We start from the raw sequence: 16,430 nt of genomic DNA, 5'->3' as shown, positions 1-16,430 counted from the left end.
TCCTAATAAACTCCTACAGTGGGTTGTAGCTAGAGTTTTCCTGCTTGCCCACAGTCAGGACAAATCTCTCTCACCTGCCAGTCCCACAGCCACTCAGACCCGACCAAGTAAACACAGAGACTTATATTGGTTACAAACTGTATGACCGTGGCAGGCTTCTTGCTAACTGTTCTTACAGCTTAAATTAATCCATTTCCATTAATCTATACCTTGCCACATGGCTCGTGGCTTACCGGCATCTTCACATGCTGTTTGTCATCGTGGTGGCTGGCAGTGTCTCTCTGACTCAGCCTTCCACTTCCCAGCTTTATTCTCCTCCTTGTCCCACCTACACTTCCTGCCTAGCCAATGGCCAATCAGTGTTTTATTTATTGACTAATTAGCAACACACTTGACAAACAGACCATCCCACAGCAGTGGCTTTTCTCTCACAGTAAACAGTGCTGCTTAATGAATAATACAGCACCACGTAAAACTAACACTTGTAGGTAAAGAATGTAGGATAGTGTTGATGACGATATAGGCCATATATATTCACGTGTCTAATTGAGACACAGATGTTTGCTTGCTCCCTTGATTTAGAGAGACCGTATGATCCCGTTTGCCATTTATTTGCTCTGCAAACCTATACAACTGAAAGCTTTGAGTGCACAGAATGTGGTGTCAGAATTCCAACTTTTTGAATTCTAAATGAGTAGGACTTTTTAACACACATTTCAAATGTGAACATTTCATATTGGCAGTTACTTCCAAATAAGCTATTTTTTAGAATGATTCTTCTACTTGGTTCAGAAATTATGCAGAGAAATACCTCCTTAGGGCTCTAAACTTTAGCAACTGACTGAAATCTAAGCAAAGGTTTCCTATTCTGTGTTTTTCCAGCCAGTTTCTAATTCCATCCCTAAAGACAACCAGGGAGCCTTCTCAGAAAACAAGCCTGTCTCAAGTTCCGCTCTGTCCCACACTAAGGCTTTCCTTTAGATGGAACAAAGTCTGGGTAATACAGCACGTGTTTCTGAAACGTCCCCAGTCCCTACAGCTTCCGGAATCCTCCTCAGGATCCACTAAGACCAGCCAAGTTAGGGAAGCCAACAGTCCTCCACTACCCTCCCCGGCATCCCTCCCACCACGCCCTTCGGTAACCTTGGTTACAGTCACGCCCTCCTCCGTAGCTGCCCAATCATAAAGGTCTGAGGTCTGACATCACAGAAAACAGCTAAAGAAGTGAAAGTGCCAAAATCTTGATTTGGTTCATTTTTTTTGGCTGTTCAGTGCTTTTTCACTGATGAAAATGGCCTGTGTGTGCAATAGGAAAAACTGGAGGCGATGGATCCGACCCCTGGTCATACTCATTTATGTTGTAAGCATGCTGATCTTTGTTACCTTTGGTGTTTCGAAGTTTCACCAACAGGAGAAGGTAAGAGAGTCCAGCACCTCTACCCTTTCTTAGTCTGTTTGACAGAATCCCTTTGTCAGCCTTTAATGCTTGGGGGTCAGAAAAACATTTCATCTCTGAACATTAAACAGACCCGTCTGATCTCACTTTGCCGCTACAAGTGGAGGTGGGACCGGGTGGAGAAAAATAGTTAATGTTGCTGCTTAGAATGCTTCGCCAGTACCCATCAGTTCCCAGAAAACTACTCTTGAAATCATATCTGCTGTGCAGATATAGGGCTTGACCAGATCAGATAAACTACCTTGAAAGCTACGTTCTGGATTTTATAAGCTTTTAGCCTGCTTCCTGAAACGAAAGAATTCCCGTTAGTTGGACTTTGCTAATTGTTTTTATGTTTGAAGTTCCATCTTTTATTTGTTTCTTTAATGAGATAAAGCCTCATGTAGACCGGCTGTTTTGGGACTTGCTTTGTAGCCTAGGATGGTCCTCCAACGTCCACATTCTCAGTGCTTCTGTTTATTCAAAGCTGGGGATGGAACCCAGGGCTTTCTTCATTTGAGGCAAGCAAGCATTCTACCAACTGAGTTATGCTGGCCACTTGAAGTTACTCCTCAGTCAAAGCAAAAGTTTTACAAAAGTTCCTCGTGTATTTGTTTCTTTTTTTTTTTTTTATGTATTTGTTGTTGGTGTATTCGTGGGATGGCCCACTTGTGGAGGTCAGAGGACGGACCAGTTGGGGGAGTTGTTCTTTCCTTCCATCATGAGTGCTGAGTGAGGACTGAGCTCAAGAGATCAGTGCAGTGTTGGAGGCAAGCCCCTTACCTGACTCATCTCTCCGGCAGCCTTTTGTTACTTGTTGATGTCACAACATGACATCATGTTGTGACATTACTAAAGTATTACAAGCTGAATACCTAACATATCCGTAATATATGTATAAAATGAACTTAGAATTATTAATAATAACCAGAAAGTACTTTATTATTTTAGAAGAGTTATGACATACCATGCATATGACACCCCCCCCACCCCCCCACCCCCGCTTTTGAGTGTGGAAAATATTTTAGTTAAATAATGTGTCCAAACATGTCTGTAGGGTTATTTTGTTCACTAAACTTTTGTTGGCTTTTCTTATTATAGTTCATATAGTTATTTAAGACTCTTATGATATGACATTAAGTATTTCTCATTTGTTCAGTTTTTTGTTATTTAAAATATGTCCACCTAAATTTAGGTATAGCAATCATAATATAAATATAATTTCCTCACTTAGTGTTCCTTGGAGTACTTAATTCACTTAGTATTCTCTTAGCTGTGAGCTTCAAGCGTAGTTTGAAAGTGCCATGAACCTTTAAGACCAATTCTAATCTGCGGTGTAAACTGCTAACACCCCAAGTTGAGTCCCTCAAGTTCTGACAGGGATGTTTAATGGAGGACGTGCGGGTGAGCCTGTCAAATAATGCACTTGGATATGCAAGTCTGGACCTCAGAACAGTTTCAACTGCAGGTACACGTCTTGTTTAATCTACTCTCTGCCATAATAAAGGCCGTAAACTGGGCTGTGGAAGACGGCTCAGCAGGTGGAGCAATAACCAGGAAACCCGACCACCTGAGTTCCCTCTCTGTAACCCACCTGAATGGCATCTATGGCAAGATGAGAGGTGGACACAGAATTGCCTGGAAGCTTGCCAGCCAGCTAGCCTCCACTGTGCAGCACAGCAGCAGAAACAAGAGACCCTGGTTCCTAAGCTGGAAGGAGAGCTGACTTCCCAGAGCTGACCTCTGACCTCCACACATGCACACCTGCACTCACACACACAGAAGCACATGTGTATACCACGAACTGAGTGCCTTCAAGAGGAATTTGTTTTGTCACAGTCTTGAAAATGATTTTGGAGTCAGATATCATGGGGGCCAGAAGGTTGCTGTCTAGGGAGGGTACTCTCAGGTTGCAGATGGCCATACTCTTGCTGAATCCTCAGGTGGTTGAACGATCTCATTTTGAGATCGCCAGCCCTATGAGACTATGACCTCATTTCATCTAAGTCCCCATCAGCTTTATCTCCAAATATGGCTGTTTGCATTAGGGGTTAAGTTCCGACCTCTGAAAGGGGAACACACCTAGGTACTAATGGTCAGACTTTAGACAGTGTCTGCAGTTAAAGAATGCTTGAGATCAAGGACACAGAGAAGGAACAGCAAAGACCTGGCACCGACATTTCCCAGGAATTCACAAGGAACCAATGAAGTGAATGCCCAGGAGGAGGGTTTCAAGGGGACATTCTGAATACTGTCCACTCTTGCCAACCTGCCTGTCACTCTTCACAAGTAGAAAGGTCAGTGGGAGCTTAGTGATCACTGAAGCTGGAAGGACCAAACCCAGAACAGAATTGTTGAAGTACGAATGTGTGGTGGAAACTTAGAATCCGGAGAATATATGAGTTTTGAAGATTTTGACTCCGAAGGAGCCTGAGAAATGATAGCACAATAGGTGGAGGGGACTGAGAAGTTTAAAGGAAGGTTTTGTTTTTGTGTTCAAGGTTAGAGGCTTAACTGGAGCATTTCCTCAAGATAGCTCATAAACAGCAAACAAGAATCAGATACAGAAAGCAAATAACACACTAGGAATGGGCAAAATATCATGTAAATGTTCTTTTTTTTTTTTTTTTTTTTTTTTGAGGAAGAGGAGGAGGAGGGTTCTTTTGTCAGGCTGTCCTGGAGCTCACAGAGACCTTCTGCCTCCCAAGTTACTGGGACTAAAGGTGTGTGCTACCACACTCTGTAACACCCTCTTCTGACCTCAGCAGGTACCCACACTCACACATGCGCATATTCACACAGACACATACATAGAATTTACTAAAAAGTAAATCTTTTTTTAATTGCTACTAATTATTTGGGAAATACAAAGCAGTATTAGTAATCTAATGAAAATTTAAGACAAAAATATTGATCTTTATAGTTTTAATATCAGAATCTAAACCAATGTGTTCTTTTGTTTTTCAAGGTTGGAGTACACACTAAAGCGTGGTTTATTGCTGGTATCTTCATGCTGGTGACGGTACAAGTGTCCTTCTGGGGGATTCTGCAACACTTGGTGCATTTCACACAACCCAAACTTCAAAAACCTATTATGAGGTCAAATCTTAATGTATTTGCTATTACTACTATTGACTGACTTAAATCATAAACATATTAAGTGTTTTTTATGTTTTACTTTCTGTAGGATTCTTTGGATGGTTCCAGTATACAGTTTAGGTAGTGTAAGTATCTTTCATTGTATTGCATTAAGAATTCTTGGTCTGGAGAGATGGCTCATTGGTAAAGAGTACTTTGCTCTTCTAGAGGACCCAGGTTCAATTCCCAGCACCCACATGGCAGCTCACAACTATAATTCCAGTCCCAGGGAACCCAATTTCTGATCTCTGTAGGCACTAGGCACATATGCATACATGTAGGCAAAATACTCATGCACATAAAATAATAAAGTAAATAAATCTTTTTAAAAAGTCTTTTATGACACCTTTTTTTCTGGTTTTTTGAAACAGGATTTTTCCATGTAGCCCTGGCTGTCCTGGAACTCATACTGTAGACCAGGCTGGCCTCATACTCAGAGACCCACGTGCCTCTGTCTCCCCAGTGAGGGCTGGGATCAAAGGCAAGCGCCACTACCGCCTTGCTTCTCTTCTGACACTTAACTATGCTTACTAAAGAATGCTTAATAGCCAGGCAGCGGTGGCACATGCCTTTAATCCCAGCACTCGGGAGGCAGAGCCAGGCAGATCTCTGTGAGTTCGAGGCCAGCCTGGTCTACAGAGCAAGATCCAGGACAGGCACCAAAACTACACAGAGAAAGCCTGTCTCAAAAAACCAAAAAAAATGCTTAATAAAGTAATAAACACAAAATATTGACTTTTAAAAAGAGATTGATAGTGAAATTTTTCATGTTTTTTTTGTGTTTTTGTTTTTGTTTTAGGTTTGTTTTTTTTTTTTTTTTTTTTGAGACAGGGTTTCTCTGTGTAGCCCTGGCTGTCCTGGAACTAACCCTGGAGACCAGGCTGGACTCAAACTCAGAGATCCTCCTGCCTCTGCCACCTGAGTGCTAGGCTCAAAGGTATGCACTACCGCAACCCAGATTTTTCCTTCTTTATGTTTTTACTTATTATTTGTTTTTATGTTTTTGAGACAGGGTCTCACTATGTAGTTCTGGCTGTCCTGGAACTCACTATGTAGAGCAGGTTGGGCCCGAACTCACAGAGAGCCCCCTGCCTCTGTCTCCCAAGTGCTGGGATTAAAGCCATGCACCACTGCAACTGGCCAAGTTCACTTATTTTAGTGTTGGTAAGGAAGATATTATAATGAAAAAATGCAGATATTTCAAATATTTTTAATATGTAGCTGTTTTCCTTGCTCGCTTGCTTAAATTTAAGATTAGTGGCTCTTAATCTTTTAAAGAATGAAATATTGTAATTACCCTCATCCATACGTAGCCACAAGAGAATACTTTCCCACCCCAGGCATCAAAATGTGCTGATGCTCAGTTCCCTTATATAAAATGGTTAGCATCAGCATAGTGTGTCCCCTGTCCTTATGGTCAGCTCTAGATGGCTTATGACACCTGATAGAATATCAGTGCCATAGGCAGGTAAGAGGACCTCCATGAGTTCGAGGCCAGAGTGCAGACCTGGGGTCAGGGGCTGTTACAAATATTTCTGCTCCAGGGTTGGCTGAACCCATAGATGCAGACTCTCATAAGGATGCTGATTGCTCACTATGATGCTTTTTAGTTACTAAGTCTTTTATTTGTACCCCACCCCACCCCAAGAAAGAAAATAAAAGGAAAAAACACTTTCCACAGTAGACATAACTAAAGAAAATGGCTTTAGCCAGATGTGGTGTTGCATCCCTTTAATCCCATCACTCAGGTGGAACTCTTAAGTTGGAGGCCAGCCTGGTCTACATAGTGAGTTCCAGAACACCCAGGTTACATAGACCCTATCTGGGAAAAAAAAGAAAAAGAAAAAAGAAAAAAATGCCTTCAGTTGCATTTTCTGAATCAGTAGCATTTCTCTTTAACATCTGTGCTTTTCCACAGTGGTTGGCCTTAAAATTCCCCAAAGTTGGAATATATGCCGATACCTGTAGAGACTGCTATGAAGCTTACACCATTTATAACTTTATGATCTTCCTTACCAATAATTTAACAATTCGGATCCCGAATATAATGTTATACCTGGAAGCAAAGGATCAGCAACAGCATCTCTTTCCACTCTGCTGGTGTCCACCATTGGCGATGGGAGAGTAAGTGTGTTTGGTTTTGATGGGCCTCTGTGTGGGTCTTAAATATCAGTCAGCTCTCTGCAAGGGGTGGGGACAGTAGGCAGAGCCCTTACACTATGTAGCACGTAATACAGTTTGAAAGATAATAAAATACATTTTTACAATGTACATGTTGAGAGGTTTTTTTTGTTTTTTGTTTTTTTGTTTTTATTTTTACATTGCTTACCCCAATAGAAAAGTTCATCAATGTAATGAGGGAGAAAACCTTAGAAAATGTTTAATCAGCATCATTTTTACAGTTGGGAATTGGAGCCTAAATGATCATGCACGTGATCACGCAGCTAATTGTCTTGTACTTGTCTCCCTGCTGAGACAAAGTCACTGACAAAAGCAACTTCGGAACACAGTTGAGGGTGCAGTCCCTTATGGCGGGAAAGGCACGTGGCAGGTGCATGACGTCATACTGCATCTGCTGTCAGGAAGCAGAGAGGAAAGCCGGAACTCCGCTCACTGCCTCGTGTTCAGTCCAGGGCCCCAGCCTGAGGATGGCCACCCACCCTCAGGGTGGTTTGCCTTGTCCCAGGAAATCTTTCTGTAAACACATTCACCAGGAAGCTGCATCCTAAATGTCAATGCTTTATACACATGCATGTGCACAAGCTCACAGTTCATTTGTACCTCCGTTTTTCTCCTGTGTTAGTTAGAGCCATCACTATCAATTCTGTCAGCAAAGTTCCTGAGATAATCAGTTTTATTTGACTCACAGACTCAGGTCATTTGGTCCTGTTGGTTTGCAGTGTATCATGGCAAGAGTGGGAAACAGGAAAAGACCAAGGTCCCAGCACCTTCTTCTGTTCCTTCTGTTCTGGGTTGCACTATAGTGGAGCTGAAGGGAGGCTTTAGGAGATAAAGTTATTAAATATTTTCAAAATGGTCTTCAGATTCCATGTTGCCACCACATTCTTACCCTACTATCATTTAGGAGGACGAAATTGGCAGGATTCAATATAATTAGTGTCAGCTCTCAGCGTGATTTTAATTTAGAGGCTTTGCCATGTTCTGATGCCACTGAATAGTTGAGATGTTATGTTCTCTTTCTTCTGCAGAGTGCTGCTCTTTCGATGCAAACTGGGAGTCCTGCAGTACACTGTGATCAGACCAATTACCACTCTTATAGCATTGTAAGTATGGCCTTCCCTTAGCTTTTTTTCTTTTATCTTCATGATACATGACTGGGAATATAGCTCAGTTGATAAGAGTGTTTGCCTTGTATGCACAAAGCCCTGGGTTTAATTCTCAACAAGACAGAAACCAAGTGTAGTGATTCATGGCAAATAATCCTAGCACTTGAAGGTAGAGGCAGAAGAATTGAGAGTTTAATGCCAGACTAGGCCCTATCTTAAAAACTAATCTCTATTCTTAAATGGAAAAAACAAATAGAAAAACAACGTTGATTAATAGTGTAAATACGTATATAAAAGCTGGATTCCATTACAATGAACAATGCAAAGGATTGCCACGATTTTCACATTCTTTGAGAGCAGACTGTACAACACATCAGAAAAACCAAGATTAGGCTTACTAAAGTAAACAGACTTACTGAAGTAAACAGACTTACTAAAGTAAACAGACTTACTGAAGTAAACAGACTTTACTAAAGTAAACAGACTCTAAATTTTAAGTGTTGCTACCACTACACCTTAAGAACGTGTTCAGGGCTGGAGAACACTCAGTGGAGCATTCAGTGTTAACAGCACTTGGTACTCTTGCAGAGGTTTAGTGAAATCTAGTTCCAGAGTATCCAGTGCCCTTTTCTGGTCACCAAGGGCATTGCATGCACATTGTGCACAGGTATACATGCAGGTAAAACATTCACATGCATAAAATAAGTCTCTAAAGTGTACATATTAAGATAAGGTTTACTTGGTCAGTCATAAAGTTTATTTTTGCCATTTTTAAGGATATGTGAAATGGTTGGTGTCTACAATGAAGGGAAATTTGGTTTCTCCAATGCGAGGACTTACTTGGTTATAATAAATAATTTGTCAGAAGTGGTAAGTAAATCATCATTCTTCTTAATTGTACTAAATTTGTTTCTATTGCTAAATATTATCAGGCACTATTTCTTGAGGAAAAATTACCTTTTACTTTGTACATGGAACTTGAAACAGCTTTAATGTATACCTTTATACAATATAGAAGTACAGTAATATGTTCATGAATGATTTGGTGACTTACATGCAGAGCTGTTTGCTCTTGTGACCCCACAGCCTTGTGGGGATAAGCATGATGTGCCTTCTAAATAAACAAAACATAATGCAATAGACCTATTCATTAAGAGGGAAAAGTCTAATTGGCATGAGAGGAGAGAGTTTAAATAAAAATGGAAGAGTTCACCAGGTGGTGCTGTCTCACACCTTAATTGGGAGGCAGAGGCTGGCAGATCTCTTAGTTCGAGGCCAACTGGTCTACATACAGATTGAGTTCCAGGATAGCCATGGCTACACAGAGAAACCCTGTCTCAAAAAACCAAATAAATAAGCAAACAAAACAGCAAAAATTTAAATCTCTGATCTATATTTAAAATTAAAGGAAAATTAAAAATGACCTTTTTTTTCAAAAAAAAATGAGTGCTGTTCTAGGAACTGAAAGGCTCTCTTAAGCTGAAGTGTATTTCATCTAAAGTCTTTGGATAGTGCTTTTTACAGTACAGTAACAAACACTTCTAATACATAAATTATTAGAAGTTTATGATGGAACCGAGCATGGCATTGCATGCCTTTAATCCCAGAATTTGGGAGGCAGAGGCAGGCAGATCTCTGAGTTTGAGGCCAGCCTGATCTACAAAGTGAGTTTCAGGACAGCCAGGGCTACACAGAGAAACCCTTTCTCAAAACACCAAAAAAAAAAAAAAAAAAAAAAAAGAAAGGAAGGAAGGAAGGAAGGAAGGAAGTTTATAACGGAAATAAATGGTGTGTATCTCCAGAGCTTTCTCTCATGCTCATCTCCATGACCAGCAGTCTTTTTTCTGGGAATGTACTCTAAAGAAATGGTAGAAGTGTTCTTGCTTTCTGGGATGTAATGCCCATTATAAGAAAGGACTGGAAACACTCTAAACCCGGTGGACATAGTTTGGTCTTCCCATTGGCATTTAGACAGATACTAAAAGTAAAACTTATGAAACATACACAAAAGTTAGCTACTTTCAGTTGAAAAAGATATTGAGGAACAAAATTTCATTTTAGGTCATGACAGATGTTAGAAAATTGGGTTATGACTGTGGAATGTGCCTGGAGTGTTTGCCTATACACAGCCCTGGGTCAGATCCCAGCATGAGGGTCACAGTTCCTATGTACAGAGAAACGGCTCAGTGTTAAGAGTCTGTTTTTAATGGTACTACAGCTAGAACCCAGGTCCCGGGAGTGTGTGACATGCACCCTGGGTGGTCCTGCTCCAGTGCAAGGGTCTGAGCTTGGTTCTTGCTGTACTGCTCTCATATCCTGAAGTATTTTAAAAGAGCATAAAGTATCTCCTGGTTTTATTGGGGAAAGTAAGCTTCCAGAAATGCTTCTTGCTGTTGAAATGCTGGTTGGTTATTATAACTGACTCTAAAGATGTGGGCACTTATTTTAAGAAGTAAGGCCAGCTGGACTTATACACTGCTCTCAAGGAAACTGGTTTGTGTGATGTAGATTTCATGATCACAGTTTTGCTGAAACTGTACTTATTTAACGTGTTGCCTTATAAACTGTGTGTGTTGTGTAAATGTTACACGAGAGACTAGCTAATAATAATAATCAAGTTTTTATAAAAGTGGTGGTAATTTGTGTTGCCTTTTTTTTGACTGAAGGAAACCTTCCATTCATATCATTTGTTTATTGCTTTGAGTTCCAGTATGTGAACACTTAGAAACATATTCAGGAAAAATGTTACATACCTCTCTTGAGAAATCTCACATATATGCATCTTCAGCAACATATTAAAAGCACTAGCCGGGCGGTGGTGGCGCACGCCTTTAATCCCAGCACTCAGGAGGCAGAGCCAGGCAGATCTTTGTGAGTTCGAGGCCAGCCTGGGCTACCAAGTGAGTTCCAGGAAAGGCGCAAAGCTACACAGACAAAGCCTGTCTCGAAAAACCAAAAAAAAAAAGCACTAAAACGTCAGTAGACTCTGATTTCGGCCTTAAGGAAAGGTTCTGTCACTGTCTTCCTCACAACCTTCTGTAATTTCAGATCCAAGTGGTTCTAATGGCCTCTTTTAGTATCTGCAGATATTGCACATGTATCATATACATACATGCAGGCAAAATGCATGTATGCAGAATGTTGAATGTTGCTTTTGTTTCTAGATTGCCATATGCTGCCTCCTGCTGCTTTACAACATGCTGAAGGAAGAGCTTAGCCCTATAAAACCCGTTGGCAAATTTCTTTGTGTCAAACTGGTAGCCTTTGTCTTGTTTTGGTAAGTACTGCTTGCTCTTAAATATTCTCATTTTATAAATGCCAATAAAACTGTTGGTTAAGGAAGTTTTTTAAATAATGTGAATACAATGCCAGGCTCAGTGGTGCCTGTCTGTAATCCAGCTCTTGGAAGACTGAGGCAGGACTACCATTCAAGGCCAACCTGAACTAGGAAGATGTCTTTGGGGCTGGAGAGAGGCTCAGCAGTTAAGAGAGTGTGCTGCATATCCAGAGGACTGCAGTTTGGTCCCCAGCACCCATGTCTGGCGGCTCACAACCTCGTGTAACTCTAGCTCCAAGGGGTCTGAAGTCCTCTTCTGGCCTCTGTGAGCATATGCACATACCTGCAGTCAGACACACACAAGGACATCTTTTTAAAAAGCCATCCCTTCAGGTATTGTAAGATTTACAAAAACAGGGATGGTGAGATGGCTCAGCAGACAAGAGCGCTTTGCTGCTCTTGCTCAGGACCCAACACTAACAAGATTAGTGGCTCACAACCTTCTGTAACTTCAGATCCAGGTGGTTCTAATGCCCTCTTCTAGTATCTGCAGATACTGCACATGCATCATATACATACATGCAGGCAAAACGCATGCATATTAAAATAAATATTAAATAGTTTTAAAAAGATAAAAAAACAAATAATCTTAGTCATGTGTGGTGGTACATACCTGTAATCCCAGTATTCAGGGCGGCAAGAGAATCTCACATTGTGAGTTTGAGGACAGCCTGCTCTATAAAGCAAGTTGTAGACCAGCCTATTGTGCCACATTGTGTTATCTTGTATCTGAACAATCAAAGAAGTAGTCAGATGGCCACTGTGACTTTTAAAAGATGAAGATAATTTGAGATAGCCTAAATATCTTGATGCTGGGTGTGGTGGTGTGTACCTTTAATCCCAGCACTCCCCGGGGAGGCAGAAGCAGGTGACTCTCTATGAGTTCAAGGCTAGCAGGGTCTACATAGCAAGTTTGAGGCCAGTCAGCTACATAGTGAGACCCTGTCTCAAAATGAATAAATTACCTAAAATCTGTCATAAATAAAACAATATCAATTGGGGAGAAAATACTTAATGACAGGGAAATGTTTATCAGTAAGTGTCCTTTAAAACACAAGGTAGGGCTGGAGATCCATCAGAGTGTCTGCCTGGTGTATCTACTGCCCTACTGTCTGTCCTCAATGTCACAAAGCAAACAGCAAACTAGTCATGGTGTTAGGACAGGATAGGTGCTAAGAGTTATAGAAACAGTCAGATCCAGTTTAGCAATTCAGTAGGGCAAAGGAGAAGGAATTCATGAAATTGCACTGCCAGAAGTAATCATTAGCAGTTGAAGGCATACATCATATGCTATAGAGACTTCTGGGACTCGATGGTATTATAATGCAGATATGCTGTGGGCTGGCAGGCTAGCTTTCTGGGGAAAGGCACTTGCTATGCATGCCTAATGAACTTAGTTTAATCCCCAGGACCCCTGTATAGGTAGAAGTAGAGAACCAACTCCACAAACCTGTCCTCTGGCACCCTGCCACACCAATCATAAGAAGTAAGCCTTAAAAAGGAAGATAAAACAAAACTGAAATTAATAGGGCCAGTGAAATGGATCAGCAGGAAAAGATGCTTGCCATCACCAACCTGACAGTTGGAGTTCCATCAAAGAGCCCACGAGGTAGATGGAAAGAAATGACTCCTGCAGGTTGTCCTCTGACCTACACACACACACAACATGTTACATGTGTGTGCACACACACACAGCCAGCAATAAATATTATTTTTTTATCCTAGTCATTATCCAGGCATGGTGGCACATACCTTTAATCTCAGCATTTGGGAGGCAGAGGCTGCCAGATCTCTGAGTTCAAGCACAGGTTGGTCAGCATAACAAGTCCTAGGACAACGAGGGTTCCATTGGTAGACCCTGTATCTAAATGAATGAATGAATAATACAATCAAATTCTAGTCATGAATGCACATGTAAATACACTTGAGTATCAGCCTTTACTTACAAGCTGTTAGAACTTAGAATCTAATTGTTTGTACATAGTTTCAAAGCAAAAATGATATATGAGCCAAATGATGAAGTTCTGACAATACATAATGAAATTCATCTTATGAAACTAGTAGAATAAATTTGTAATGCTGGGTGAGTATATTTAATATAAGCAGAACTTGTTTTGAAATATGCCCTGAAGGCAGAACAGTGGGGACTTCACTGTTTTTAGGTGCACATTTTAATCTCTTTGTGTATATGATATGTATGTGTTTATTGTGTGAGTAGCGACATGTCCATGCCATGTGTGCATGTGGAAATGAGGACAGCTTTGGGTATCGGTCCTCGCCTTTCATTTGAGATGGGGTCTCTTAACTGTTACTCTGCACACATCAGGATCACCAGCCTGCAGTCTTCCCAGGGTTCTCTTAACCCACCTCTCAGCTCACTGCAGGAGCACAGGGTTTACAGATGTGCACCACCATGCCAGCCTTCCCTGGCTTCTGTGACTTTAACTCAGGTCCTCACACTTGTGCAGCAAGTGCTTTATACACCGAGCCCCCTCCCGAGCCCCTAATTCCATAAACAGTTGGTCATTTCATGATCTAGATTTGACATTTACCTTTTCTTGACATACAGGCAAGCAGGCCTTATAGCACTGTTGGTGAAGGTTGGCTTTATTTCTGAAAAAGGTATGTGGGAATGGCAGAGTGCGGAAGCTGTGACCACGGGCCTGCAAGTAAGTAGTGCTGTCAGTGAACTCAAGAGGTTTTACTGTTTAAGCTGTTTGACACAGTGTTGCCCCAAATATCCAAACAGTGAGCAAGACTGTTAGCTTGCTCTATGGTGAGGAGCGGGAGCCCTAGAGAAATGGCCCATAGGTCCTGATTGGTAATGGTTTTATTCCTGGTCTACATATATCTGCATGTTTCCTTTCAGTCCTTGGGGAACAGATTAAGAAATACATGACTGAGGGAGGGCAAAAGAGATGTAAACCTTGGTTTGTCATGTTTTGAAGTGGAAAAAATGTTGAAATATGAATATAATCTGGATTATATTTTAAAAGTTGACACCCTATATAACTTTGAAAATGTTAGCATTTTGAAAAACTAGATTTAAAGCCAAAGATGATAAATATTTTTGTGGCTGTTGTAGGATTTTATAATATGCCTTGAAATGTTTCTCGTGGCCATTGCCCATTACCATGTATTTTCCTACAAACCCTACGTGCAAGAGGCAGAGGAAGGCTCTTGCTTTGACCCTTTCCTGGCCATGTGGGATGTATCCGATCTCAGAGATGATATTTCTCAACAACTAAGACGCCTGGGTAAGTAACAGCTGTTTAACTTCTGTTAGTGTGAGTGTGTATGGGGGGGGGGGAGCGTCTGCATGTGCAGGAAAGGTCAGAGGTGAACCTCGGGTGTGGCCCCTCAGGAGCTGTTCAGTTTGGGTTTTGGAACAGGGTCTCTCACTGTCCTGAGGCTCACAGATTGAGCTAGGATCACTGTCCAGAGAGCCCCAGGGATCCAACTCTGTCTCGCTAGCACAGGACTGCAAGCATGCCCAGCTTTGGACCTCTGCTGAGGACTGAACTCAGGTCCTCATTTTTGTGTGGCAAGCACTTTGCAGATTGAGGTATCACCCCAACCCAAAGACATAAGATTTACTCTAGTAATTTAAGAAATAAGAACATACTTAAAGCAGTACCATGATACAGGCTCTTCAAATTTGGGGAGGACAAAGAGCAGAACTATTTTTAGAATGGTAAAAATAACTTTTGGCTAATAAATTTATATTGTCTTAAAGGGAGAACAATGAGAGGGCATCAGAAAAAAAAATGTCTTCCTGAAGACCCGGAGCATACCGAACACACAGGTCTGTTCAGTGATGATGTTCCCTCATCATCACAAGATGCAGTTTCTGTAGGTTCAAAGCCATCCTCACACCTGGGCCAATATCAGGCCTTTGCACACTCGATTACTTCACAGAATGCAGCCGCTGCATCCAAGGCATGTAAAGACATTGTCATTGATATCCCAGAAGAACAGGAACCTCCTGATAAAGGCCAACATCAAGACTTAGAAGACTCATACTTCACAGGATGCACTTTCTGAGGCCAAGCTATGTGAAGATGTAATGATTAATATCCCAGAAGAGCAGAAGGAGCCCCCTGACTAATAAATTTATATATTATTTTAAAGGGAGAACAATGAAATGTTATCCAGAAAAAAAAAGTTTTTCTGAAGACTCGGAACATTCTGAACACACAAGTTTGCTTTCCTGATCATCACAAGATGTAGTATCTGCAGGTTCAAAGCCATCCTCACTTGCCCCAGGACCAGTATCAGGGCTTTGGACATACGATACTTCACAGAATGCAGCTGCTGCATCCACGTCATGTGAAGACATTGTGATTGATGTCCCAGAAGAGCAGGAACCTTCTGATACAGCCCAACATCAAGACTTGGAAGACACAGTTCCTTCACAGGATACACTTTCTGAGGCCAAGCTATGTGAAGATGTCATTATTGATATCCCAGAAAAGCAGAAGGAACCCCCAACCCATCAATGGACTCTTAAAGCTACCATAATCCTCTTTGTGTGTAGGCTCAAGATCTGAACAGTTCAAAATGTTGGAAAAATTCAAAGACAGGCAAAAAACAGATATAACTACTATATATAATAAACATACATATAATGCCAATACACACATGTTAATATATATATTCGTGTGTTTTGTATATCACAAATAACATTTAAATTTCCTAGGATTTGGCTTTCTTAAACTGTTAGGTTATCATATATTCAAACAGTAAATAACAACTTCAGCTGAACTCTCTTGCATTTCTCAAGAGGATGGACATTTGAAAAAAAAAATCATTGCTTCTTGCCACTGCATGAATGTAATGATCTGGACTGAAAATGTAAATACAAAATTAAGATAAATTTAATTTAATTTAATCATCATGTGCCATTTAAGTTTACATAATTATAGTTCAACTACATGTCTTTCAATAAATGCCATACCATTTTCTGAAACTCTTACGTATCTTACTCTTTTACTCTTTTTTGTTTGTTTGTTTTATTTTTGAGATAGGGTTTCTTTGTATATCCCCTGGCTGTCCAGGAACTACCTCTGTAGACCAGGCTGGCCTTGACTCACAGAGAGCAGCCTGCCTGTGCCATCAGAGTAAAAGCATGCACCACCACCAACCTGGCTGTGTCTTACTCTTTAAACATAAATTCTTAATGTTTTAACAAAAATTGATTAGAAGTCTATATATTTTTTTTTTTAATTTTTGA

The 16,430-nt window shown here is 40.9% G+C and overlaps 1 protein-coding gene across 1 annotated transcript; it reads left to right on the top strand.

Annotated features, from left to right (window-relative positions):
- The first annotated feature begins 1,230 nt into the window (after window positions 1-1,230).
- Window positions 1,231-16,181, top strand: LOC131901838 (transmembrane protein 184C-like). Its single transcript, XM_059252911.1, has 10 exons — window positions 1,231-1,417; window positions 4,404-4,534; window positions 4,623-4,659; window positions 6,492-6,697; window positions 7,783-7,857; window positions 8,637-8,730; window positions 11,025-11,137; window positions 13,767-13,866; window positions 14,283-14,454; window positions 14,934-16,181. Exons 1-10 carry the CDS (start codon window positions 1,286-1,288, stop codon window positions 15,239-15,241), a joined length of 1,368 nt encoding a protein of 455 aa, XP_059108894.1. The 5' UTR covers window positions 1,231-1,285; the 3' UTR covers window positions 15,242-16,181.
- Window positions 16,182-16,430: the final 249 nt, after the last annotated feature.

This window comes from Peromyscus eremicus, unplaced genomic scaffold (assembly GCF_949786415.1).
Source record: "Peromyscus eremicus unplaced genomic scaffold, PerEre_H2_v1 PerEre#2#unplaced_489, whole genome shotgun sequence".
Classification (NCBI taxonomy): Eukaryota; Metazoa; Chordata; class Mammalia; order Rodentia; family Cricetidae; genus Peromyscus; species Peromyscus eremicus.
This window is presented reverse-complemented; position numbering and strand designations above follow the sequence as displayed.

Coding starts and splice junctions, on each gene's coding strand:
- LOC131901838 (XM_059252911.1), top strand. CDS start 1,286: ATGAAAATGGCCTGTGTGTGCAATAGGAAAAACTGGAGGCGATGGATC. Junction 1,418..4,403: donor AGTTTCACCAACAGGAGAAG/GTAAGAGAGTCC, acceptor TTGTTTTTCAAG/GTTGGAGTACACACTAAAGC. Junction 6,698..7,782: donor CCACCATTGGCGATGGGAGA/GTAAGTGTGTTT, acceptor TTTCTTCTGCAG/AGTGCTGCTCTTTCGATGCA.